At 34.1% G+C, this 11,887-nt stretch overlaps 1 protein-coding gene across 1 annotated transcript; it reads left to right on the top strand.

Annotated features, from left to right (window-relative positions):
• The first annotated feature begins 5,671 nt into the window (after positions 1-5,671).
• On the top strand, positions 5,672-10,682 carry LOC116113616 (protein WVD2-like 7). Its single transcript, XM_031399769.1, is given in 12 exon segments — positions 5,672-5,936; positions 6,166-6,261; positions 7,190-8,047; positions 8,216-8,428; positions 8,669-8,712; positions 8,794-8,889; positions 8,975-9,074; positions 9,172-9,243; positions 9,427-9,460; positions 9,463-9,513; positions 9,516-9,535; positions 9,860-10,682. Coding segments are annotated over 11 exon segments (1,986 nt in total). The 5' UTR covers positions 5,672-5,936; positions 6,166-6,219; the 3' UTR covers positions 10,316-10,682.
• Positions 10,683-11,887: the final 1,205 nt, after the last annotated feature.

Raw genomic sequence — 11,887 nt, 5'->3', positions numbered from 1 at the left:
TCATCCATAACCACACAAATCGCTGTTAACCTCTTCGTCTCCATTGTTTTCACCGTTAAGCTTATCTTTGCCACAACGCCACGTCTTCATTCTTCTCATCTTCACTCTTCAGCTTATAATCGTTGCGACACCGTCTCTTCGTCTCCATTGTCTTCACTCTTTAACTTCTTTCTTTCTCGATTCTCTTACGTCTTCACCTGTAGGGCGAGGCAGGGAGGGAAAGGGATGAATCTCCATGTAGAATGAGGTGGAGTACAATGTGGATGGGGATCACCCCTTTCCTGTGACACAGGACAAGGATTCCCCGTCATCCTCATAGTAGGGACAGGATGAGGTGGGACAAGGAATGGATCTCTGGCCCCGTCTCACCCCGTTGTCATCCCTACCAATCCGTGGGTAGTTCAGATGGGTAGGACGAATTGAGGATAGTGTGAATAAGCGCACGGTCTTAGGTTAGAAGTGAGTAAAGTTTCTTTCTAATAACATTTTCTTTAAGTTTATCTAACAAGTAGGTGAAAAAGTTAAAGAAAATGTCAGCTAAAAGCAATTAACACCGTAGTAAATTTTGAAAATGTTCCATAAGTGAACTGAGTTTCATAGTTGGAAGTTTTGATGCTAGTCGTTTTCTCCACTTCTCTGTGTGTCACATTTTAAGTAATAATATTATTAAGGATATTGAGTTATGATTTATCAGTTTCTAAAATCATGATAAAATGGAGTAAATAACTCTTTATTTCAAAAATATCAATACAAACTAAGTTAGGGATGGCAACTTGCCCTGTTTTTGCAAGGACCTACCCTACCGCACCTCGCCTCGTACAAGGTAGGGATTTCTCATAATAGGCGAGGACGAATTTCGTTCGTGTTCCTGGGGATAGGGCGTGGACAATGATAGTTGTCCCTTAACCTTGACTCCTTCCCACTCCCTGATCAACAACATTTTATAATAATATCTTTAAATATTAAGATAATCACAAATTTGTCCTTGTTATATATAACCCAGTTTTTTGGCCAAACCAACCCTAAACCTCCTCCATGACCATGCGAATCACCGTTTGCCTTTTCGTCTCACTCGTCTTTACCCTTCATCTTATCTTTGCCGCAACAAAACCTCTTTATCTCTATCATGTTCACTCTTTAGCTTGTCCATTTCTCAGTTCTTCTACATCTTCACCCATAGGATGGGGCGGGGCGGGGAAGCAAAAAATCCTATAGGGTGGGGTGCGGCAAGGACGAGGATTCTTCATCATACCTTTAGGGGTCGGGGGTTAGGGCAGGGGCAGGGATTGGGATCAGCCCTATTGCCATCCCTACCCATCCGTGGATAGCCCAGATGGCGAATTGGGGATAGTACGAATAGGTGCATGATCTCATGTTTAGGACTATCAGCTGAGCCGAGCTACTTACGAGTCGGTTTGTTATTTACTCGGGCTTGTGTTCTACTCTCACTAATGGTCGAGTCGAGTTTGAGTGTACCCCGGCTCAGCTCGCGAGTATTTATTGGCTCGTTTTGGTTTTTATGCGATAAATACAAGTAATATGTATGTTTTGTAAATAAACATGCAAAAGGTAAAAAAATCATAAATTACCCCCAAATCCAATTAACCCAACGTAAAATCTATTCCCAAATTGCATAAACCCTATTTTCAATTGAACTAAACACCCTGTTCTAATGCAAGAACTCGGCACTATCCGTCGATTCTTAGCTCGATTCTCTGTCGGCCACCATTTCGTCTCGCCTTGTCAATCGCCTATAACTATCGCCTTGTCCGTCCGGCCATCGCTTCGTCTCGTTTCTCAACAGTTGTCACTGTTACATTTTTCAACCGCAACAGGTTAGTCTAGCCATGAAGACATATGTCATGTCGCCTAATGGTTTGTTGCCCCACACATTACGATATCTCCGATCTTCTCCTATCATCTTTCATCTTCATTATTCCTCTCAAAACGAGCTTTTTTTTTGCAATCTCTTAAAAACTCTAATGATTTTATACTTAATCATAAGATTGTTTTGTTGTAGCTTTGGATTTTTGCCATAAGATTGGTGTGCATGGTGTATAATGAAATTTGAACCTTTGGAAATACAGCTACTTTGATGGTGCATGTAGTGTTTGATGTAATGCCAGGCTGTGTGGTTCTATTTGTTTTTGGTTTTTATATAAGTGTTGATGGAGCCGGCTTGAACTCGAGTCGAGTTTCGAGCTAACTCAACTACTACCAAGTCGAGTCCCAAGCTCGTTTCTCTTACTCGTTGACTTGTGACTCGACTACGAGGGAGTCAAGTCTGACTTGTTTAGGGTGAAACTCAACTCCTTTACACCTTACTCATGTTTGATTCCTCATTTGAGCATTCGCGATTTAAGTGAAAGGTCTCGCAGTGGGTTGCTGCATAGTCTCTCCCAAGTATTAGTTGAGATGCTCGTAAGGTTGCCCCGAACCACCTTGGTTACCAAAAAAAAAAAGTATGATCGTATGTGAGTGGCAAAATAGGCCATAGAAGCTAGATGGTAGAGAGAAAAAAAACACTATCTTTTGGGTTCTTTTGGTCCCTAGCAACCCAAAATAATACCAAAATGCAAAGTACAAAGCCTAAGGAAGAGAAAAATTACCTTTTCTATGATAGTGCAATTTATTAGCTAACCATTTCATTATTATGTCTAATTAAGATACAACGCCAAAGAAAAAGGACCACAATCACAACCATTATGAATTATAATATTAATAACCAATTTGCATATTGAATGATAATCTTCAACAAGAAGTTTGCTTAATTTTAGTAGTTGTTGTAACTAGAGAACAATGCAATTCTTTATTTATTGAAGTCAGCCTCTTCGATAATGGGGAGCAAGTTTGTGGATTTTCATCTAAAATAAGTTATAATGTTTCTACTCAATTGATTGAATATAATATATATATAATATATATATATATAATATTATATATATTATATATATATATATATATATAATATATAAAATAATAAATAATATAATAATAATATAATAATAATAATAAACTCTAGTGAAGATGTCCTAATATTAATTTGTCATAACTATGCATAACATCATTGAATCTAACTTATAAATATTATATAATCCGATAGATGAATCCAACAGTGATAAACATATAGTGATGAATTATATTAAGATGTTTTGACTAGAGAATGACTATATGATTTATGTATACGAAAATTCTCTAATCAGACCATCCTTCTGATATATCAGGATCCCATTAGAATACAATAGATTCACTCATTTGATTGATAATATTTTACATATAAAGATCTAACGATGATTATGGTCTTGACATAATTATGTCAGGACGATCTTGACTGGAAAACTACTCAATATAATGAAGTTTTAAGTGGACAAACATATCTCTTTTTCACACTTGTTCTCATTCTTCTGGTGAACCCATTTATTTACTTCTATAATATTGATGTTGATCTCTCACCAATGTTTTGGATTAAATTTTACCTTAAACTTGGAGGTTTATTTCTTCATGGGTAGTATATTGATGTTGATCTCACCCAATGTTTTGGATTAAATTTTTTACCTTAAACTTGGAGGTTTAGTCTTCATGGGTAGGCCCCATTTTGTAGTATTCTTTTATTATTATATATTATTATTATTTTGTATGTGCATGGCCAGCTTATAAAAAACATATACATTTATTGTTAATTTATTTATAGGATTTTGATCCCAAGTACAGAAAGGAGGTTTGTTTAGTAATTGAAATAGACATCTTAACTCTTTTAAGTATTTGTTAATTAGAATATTACAAGTTAGTCAATTTAAGTCTTATCCATATCCTCTTTTTATAAATATTTAAGATTTAATAAAATTTAAATGGGTTTATTGTTAAGGAAAGAATATTTATTTATTTATTTACAACTGCCCAATTTTCTATGTACATTCCATTATAAATTTTATGAATATTTTTTTATTTAATTCATCTTCAAATTTAAAATTAAAAAAAAAATACGAATTTAAAAAATTTAATATAAGAATTTTTTTTTAAATTCATATAAAAATCATTTTTAAAAGGTATTTTTAATGTGTCATAAAGTTTATGAAAAAGGTATTTCATTTTTTATTGTCTTTTTTTTTAATTATGTTTGAATTATGGAGGTAATTTAATAAAAAAATTGAATTTAATAAAAGTAATCTAAAATATGAGGTATTTAGTGTACTACTAAATTTATTATCAAATTAAAATATTTTAAAATCAAAGCAAATCCCTGATGATAAGGATTAAGACTTTTTTTTATTATTTAAATCTTGAATCGGTCCTACGGCAAGTGGGTCCAGTATCTAACTGGGACAGTGACAATGCACTAGAAAATCCAAAAATAGAGAGATCCGATCTTGGTTTGTCTTTAGAGCACTCACAGCCGTTGATTGGTGAGAGTGTGAGACAGGCATGGCCATGATGCACATGCACAGAAATCTTGGGCTTGTCCTTATTTAAGTTACCAGCCCATTTACCCAAATGATGGATCATCCATGGACCCTAATCCAACGGCTCTAATCATTGCAATTGCAATCATCCATAACTCAATATCCATCATAAGTTCTAGGGTCCCACTTGTAAAAGATCAGATCCATCGCACTGGGACCCTCCGTCTTTTGTCTGATAATGAGATCCAATATTGGGCCCCCATACGTTTTCGATGGTGATGATTTATCTTTTGGGGTTTGATAAACAATATACTCTTTAATTATTGTTATATTTTAGTTTTTTTTAATAAAAAAATAAATATTTCATAATTATTGTATTTTTTTTACACTCTCCATTATCGGTTTGTACTTCATTATGGATGTGTCTTCAATTTCATGTACATCTATTTAATGAATTTTAGGTTTTAAATTATGAGTTGCTTCAATGTTAACAATAAAAAAGGAAATTTATAATTTCATGTGATAATTATGTAAAAATTGTTAAACTAAAGATTTAAAATATTAAAGTCTCATCTTATGTGTGTATATATTAGTACAATTTAATATCCATATCACTATATTACGAAGGATAGTGATATCGAACACTAAACTTTTATTTTAAATGTATCAATATTAGTAAAATTTAATTTTTTTTCACTATATTATAAGAAAATAAATCCTACTTTGTTTTTTTGTCTTTGATTTTCATACCTACATCGGAAAAGGGCGGACTGGTGGCTCTGTAGTGTAATTAGGGTGGACAGCTCCAGTCCGTGAGTTGGATTGAGAAAGTCTAAGGGTAATCCCTTTAAATCATTTTTCTGTTAGTGTGTCTAATACCGACGATGATGACGCTGTAATCATTGCAAAAAATCACTAAAATCTTTGATTAAATATTAGATAAGATGAATAGTTAATATCTTTTATTGATATTAGATGTCGACTATGGACTATCTTTTAATAAAATGTTCAACATTTACAACACTCTTATAATTAAGTATTACGAGATCAGTTTAACGTTTGATATTATAATATTGGTGGTAATATAAAAAAAATATACAAGAATTTACTCCAAATGGGGACACAAAATTAGAAGAATAAGAAGAGATACACCAGAAAAAAAACCCCCACAGACAATCCCTTCGATACGGAAACATCGTTAGCTGGAAAGTCAACAGTACTCTCAAGCTGTCTGAGATAAACATAAACACAAACTACTCAGTTTCAACTACTAACTCCTCTCTTCTCTGATCTTCAATCTCAGCCGTTTAATGCCCTCAAAACCCCGTAATTTTCCCATCAAACGGCTCTTAATTAAACCAGAATTTACACAAGCACAAACACTGTTGAGTACTTAAGAGTGTCTGACTTGAACAAGACAAAAAGACATCAACCCGCACATGAAATGAAGCAATAACTGATCCCAAAACTTCTTACCCTTAAAGCATTTCATTTAACGAGCCAAACCCAGAAAGCAAAATTTGATCTTTAAGTGAAGTGAGTGAGATCTAAGCCTCTAGAAAGTGGTCTTTTTTGTTTTTTTGTTTTTTTGGGTTTTTAACTCTTAACACGTTTGCTTAAGATTCTTTAATTACATTTACGTTACAAGCTTCAAAACACTCTGCTTTTTATGTTGTTTTGTTATGACTTGCATTGTGGGGCATTCATTTCTTGAGATTAAAGTTTGTCTCTTTTTGTGTTTCGATAATGGTTCTTGTGGGAGCAGGTGATTTGAGTTGAGAATGGTTGATGCTTGTTGATTGAATTTGAGAGAGTTGGAATGGCTGGTGAGATTGAAGAGCCTTTCAGCCTTAGTTTTCAGGTACTTGTTTAATTTGCTTCAGGATCTGAGTTTGCTTTTTATGTTTGTGTTTATGTTCATTTTGTGTGCATTTTCTTCGTGGGTTTGCCTTTATTTCTGCATAATGAATAGTTTGAGAATTGAGATCATGTTTTATAATGATGAATGATCTTTATGCTCTTTTTGGATGTATTGGCAATAAAAAGAGATCTAGTTTCTTTTTGGAATCTACAATAATTGTTTGACCAAAAGAGACAGGGGAGAAGAACAGTGAGTTATAATTTTCAACAGTGAAATTGTCTTGAAGTTTTTGTTGCTTATCCTTATTGTGGGTAGATTTTTTCATTTATTTGTTCTGATATGTATACTTTCTTTGAGTGCTTTTGGGATTCGGCTGTTGATGAGATTTGTTTCGTGATTGATCTATTCATTATTTGACATATACACTGATGAGTTCACAATCTTTATTTAGCTCCGTTTAACCTGTTCTTTCATTCATCACTGTTGAAGTAAACCTTGCTTTTCTTGGTGGTTTTCAATCTTAAACATCTAGATCATTTTCTGTAATTATTTAAGACCAATAATCATTTCGCCAGTTGAGTCTTCATCTTTAGTATCGATAATGCTGAAAAATAACTTTGAATAGTATTAATGAGTTACCGTGTGCTTAAAACACAGTTACACTAGCATTATAGGTACAGCATTTAAAATGAGAAAGGGAACACAAGGAGAGAAGAATCAATGAGGTGGTCTTTTCTAATTTAATTGAAATAGCTGATATATTTCTAATCATACGAGATTGAGTTCTTGATTATAATCGCAATTAAAAACTTGCATATCATCTTTGGATTTGGACTGTTATACTTATAATGCACGCGCATGTTATCTTTTGCCTCCAGCTTATTAGTTGTCCAGTTATTCACTTAACCCTTCCCTATGAACTGGGCAGACAGATTCCTTGCACTCTGGTTCTATATCGTTTGGAAGATTTGAAAACGAACCCTTATCTTGGGAAAGGAGATCTTCTTTTTCACACAATAGGTATCTTGAAGAGGTTGAGAAATGCTCTAAACCGGGTTCAGTCATTGAAAAGAAAGCTTATTTTGAAGCTCACTTCAAGCGGAAGGCTCTTCTGCTTCAGGGTTCATCCGAGTGCCAAAATGCCAATGAAGACGAAACTGGTGAAAATGATGTCTTTGAGAATGAGGGTTGTAGAGATGGATATGAAAATGTAACTGAAGGTAGTCGTTGTGATCAATTTGACGGGATTGCCTTTGAGAATGTGGATGTGCACTACGCAGAAGATCTTAATGGAAATGAAGAGAGCCACAACTATCACTTTGATGAGAATGTCTCCGAGACTGCATATTGGAGACAGGAATTTGATGATGGAAATGAAAGGAGCCAATATTATTTTGGAAATGAAACTAGCAAATTCACTCACTTTGATGAGAGCCCTGAACGTTCAGAATATCATGGAGAGCTTGATGTAATGGAATGTGAAAGAGAAGATCCTTCAGTTTTGCCAGCTGAATCTCCAATGAAAGCTGCTTTGGCCAATGCTGATGGTTTGGTCAACACTGCCCCTGAAGATGTTAACACTGTGGAAACATGTCATACTGGAATTGTCTGTGACAAGTCACTTCCAAGTAATGATGAAGCAGAGATAGAACTACAAAAGAACTGCAATAATGATGCAGTTGATGTAAATGAATCTTCTGAAGCCATCAGCTTATCCCCCAAGAGTGCAACCTCTAGGAGAGTTGGTAAATCTAGTTTGGAAAATAGGAAAAATCTTTCTCCAAAGGTATGGGTTTCTATTTACTCATGAGTACTCTTTGATCATGATGCATGTTTGTAGCTTCCGCATAAAGAAATATGTTAAAAGCCAGTTTCTAGACAATAAATTACACTATCCAAAATATAATCGTCTTATGGTATGTTTCTCTATGTTCACTTGTTTTCCTGCTTACAGTTGAGGATTGCTGTGGAAAATAAGTCTATTAAGCCTCAACTGAACTCTCAGAGCCATGTCCAAAAACCGATTTCTCTCAAGACTTCAAAAACTGCTGCAAAGAGCCAGAGCAGAATCGAAAAAGAGTGTCCAGGGAGAATGAAAGCGGAAAAGCAGTCATTACAAACATCCACTCCCGTTAGACGTTCATCACAGAGATCTCCAAAGACACAGGTTGGCTTTTGGAATATGGCACAAAATATCATATTTCTAGATAATGTTAGAAACAAAATTGTTAAAATCCTAACACATCACAACACAAGGCAGTGTCCTACATGAGACACTGCCTTTTTGTTATTTTTTTCCTTTCCTTCAAATTTGCAGTTAATTGCTATTCAAATATATAATTTGGTAATATCTTCGTTCTTTTTTTTCTTTTTCTTTTTCTTTTTCTTTTTTTTTTTTGTGGCAAAGGACTCTGAAAGTTCAGCTACAAAATCAAAGGTTGAGAATAAGAGGTAATCAGTGTTTTTATGCAGATAGCAAACCCGTATGTTCCGCAAAGGAGACTTATTGGATTCTTTTCTTTTTTGTCTTAGCAGTGAAAAAGATCAGATGAGAGCCAAGAAAGTAGCTGAATCCCAACCTTCTGCATCGAAGAAGATTGATCCTAGAGGTCACCAAACGCCAAATAGGTCTGTTATCAACATAACTGCTATATTTCTTATAATGTCAATGTATTAACTGTCAAAATTCTGATGTGGGTTAACTGCTATGCAGGCTTAAGCAGACTGCTGCCGATTCAAGTAAGCTGGTAATGAGGCCAAGTTCTGCAGCTTTCAGTTTCAAAAGTGATGAACGGGCAGAAAGAAGGAAAGAGGCAAGCAAGGCTGATTTTATTGCAAATCAGACTTTTTGTAGATTTAATTTTCATTTGTAGATTTAATTTTAAGTGTCTTGTAATTTAGCAATTTCAGTTCTACATGAAGTTGGAGGAAAAAATGCATGCTAAGGAGGCTGAAATGAATCAGATGCAAGCAAAAACACAGGTATTTGGATCATTCAATGATTAGGATTTACTTTAGCGAATTAAATAAATAAATTATTTCAGATGAATTGGTTCTGTATATTTCAGATGATGAAATTTAATGGTCTTAAGCAAAAGAGGGTTTTCTTTTTTGTTTAAAAAAAATTATTTTAAAATCGGTGTGGCTGAATTATTGTTATTTCAGGAAAAGAGACAGGCTGAGATTAGACAATTCCGAAAACCCTTAATTTTAAAGCTACACCAATGCCTTCTTTCTATCAAGCCACTGCATCGCGGGATCTGATGGAAACAAGGTACACTATTCATGTTTCTTGCTTAGTTATACTGAATTATTTCCAGGACAAATAATCAGGAACTCGATTCTATCTCACTGGGGAAGTTCACTTCACTCCAGCATTTTCATGAAGTCACTTAAATGGGTACATGGGCACTGGTGCTCATGATTGAATTTGGCTTGAAGTTATACCACTATGCTGTGTATTCCACAGGACATGATTAAAACATTAGCGTGCTCTTAGTCGCATGAACGTTCATATTTTCATAATGATCTGTGCAATAAGATTTCTCTTTTGTTTTTAACTTGTTCATATTAAAGCCCTATGTTTATTTTATTTTAGACACCAGCTACAATACGACATAAGTCAACAAGTCCAGGAACCAAAAGTACTGCAAGATCACCAATGCTTTCAAAGGCCAGAAAAGACAGAGGCCTCACCATGACTGAGTCTGTAAACACTGCTGATAAACCTGAATCCTCTGAAGTATCCAAGTCCTCTACAACTGATCTCTCTGAGGTCTCTTCAGCACCCAGAAGCCACAGCAGCATTCATCATGAAGCCAGAATGAAAAACGGCAACACAGAGAGGAAACTGCGAGAGAAAGAGAGGAGTCCAAGTTTGCAGAAATATCGAGTATCAGAGACCAGTAAGGCAACAAAAGACGACAGAAGCGAGGTGAAACCAAAAGTGGGAGCTCGAAGAAATAGCAATGAGATGATGAGGAAGAGTATGAAAGGCATTGGCCTCGGCAGCAGTTCTGGAATAGGTAGTCTAGCAGTTGGAGTAGCTTCTTGAGCAACGCAAGCCTACGCTTCACACATTCGCATTCTACTTCGAGCGAAAGTTACCATCACAATGTCAGGGAAATCCAATGATTATGAAACAAAAGTAATCGCAAGTGCAAAGCTTTTCCGGTGAGATTCAATATATTGCATGTTTGTTTGAGCATCACATTGATGAAAAATCATTTGAGGGTTGCATTTCATGCTTGTAACTTTGTTTCTTTCAGGTATTTTATGTATGCAAAATGTAATGTAACATGTAGCTGAATAGAGAATAAGGGTGGCATTTGTGATTGAAATTTCTCCTTCCCACCAAATATATGAAACATTATTCATCAATAGAAGTTGTAATTTATTGAGTCACTCTTTATGTAATAACATATATCACTTTAATTTGTCTTAAAATATGTTATTAGAATGCTTGTAGAATTATTGTTTTAGCCCTGGTCTAAGAGTGGTAGGGGGTTGTGAGCTATATCTGAAACCATAAGGGGATAAATTACAATTTCCAAAAACTAAAGGTTCATGGGAACTTGTAGTATTGACTGTCTATTGTTAGTCTTGGATTAAGTTTATGATTAGTATAAATTAGATAATTTAATTGATTCTGAGTTGATAATTTGTCCTTCAAATGGCAGACATCAATTGGGTAATAATATGAAGATTAACTTTTTGTTTGTTTATATAAGTTTGAAGTCAATTACACAAATTTTAATGAATCTTTAACCTGAAAATGTGCTCAAAAGTGACCTGAATTATTAATTATTATCGTGAATTGAATTATTAATTATTATCCATTTTAAAGCTAAATGTTTTGGTAACAGATGTCCTTCCTTATGAATACTCTAAAAATAAAAAAAATTTACCATTTGAAAGCTCAAGAATTATTTCTTGAAAATGATACATAATATAGAAAAGTTATACTTGAAGAACATTTTTTTAATAATTCATATGTCAGGCTAGTTTATGTACACTTCGCCTAATTCTCAAGATGAGTTATTTCATAGTAACTCACCATCTTGGCCTCTGAAATAAATCATAAGCAAATATATTATCTTTGTACCAACAGGAGAATCAAACCTAAGACTATGAATTGTACTATTTGCAACTCTTTTGGTTCGCCCTTAATACAACTATAAAAGTAACAAGTTTCATGTAAAAAACATTTCCATGCCCTTGTGCTGAGCAATTGAATAATTTTTTTGTATTATTTTTTTATTTTAATTCTTTGGTTGGTAAGTCTTTTTATGAGGCAAATAAAACATGTCACTAAATTAGAAAAAAAAAAAAAAAATTCTACCTCTTTCATGAAGGAGCCAAATCCTTTATTTGACAAGATATTTTCCCACCAACTCTTAAATGTAAATTTAACTGGTTTAATTATGGTACTGGAACTACCTTAATTTCAACCTATTTTATTTTATTTTTTCAAATTACCTTTAAAAATAAAGAATAAAAAATAAAAAAATTTATGGGGAGAAAAAAAGAAACCCTTTGGAAATTTCGAATCATGAAGGTTCTCTTGTGAGCTCATAGTTTAACCTCCATTCATGTTAATCCAAAAAAGTGATGCAATCAATTCAAA

The sequence above is a fragment of the Pistacia vera genome, unplaced genomic scaffold, assembly GCF_008641045.1.
Source record: "Pistacia vera cultivar Batoury unplaced genomic scaffold, PisVer_v2 Contig686, whole genome shotgun sequence".
Classification (NCBI taxonomy): Eukaryota; Viridiplantae; Streptophyta; class Magnoliopsida; order Sapindales; family Anacardiaceae; genus Pistacia; species Pistacia vera.
This window is presented reverse-complemented; position numbering and strand designations above follow the sequence as displayed.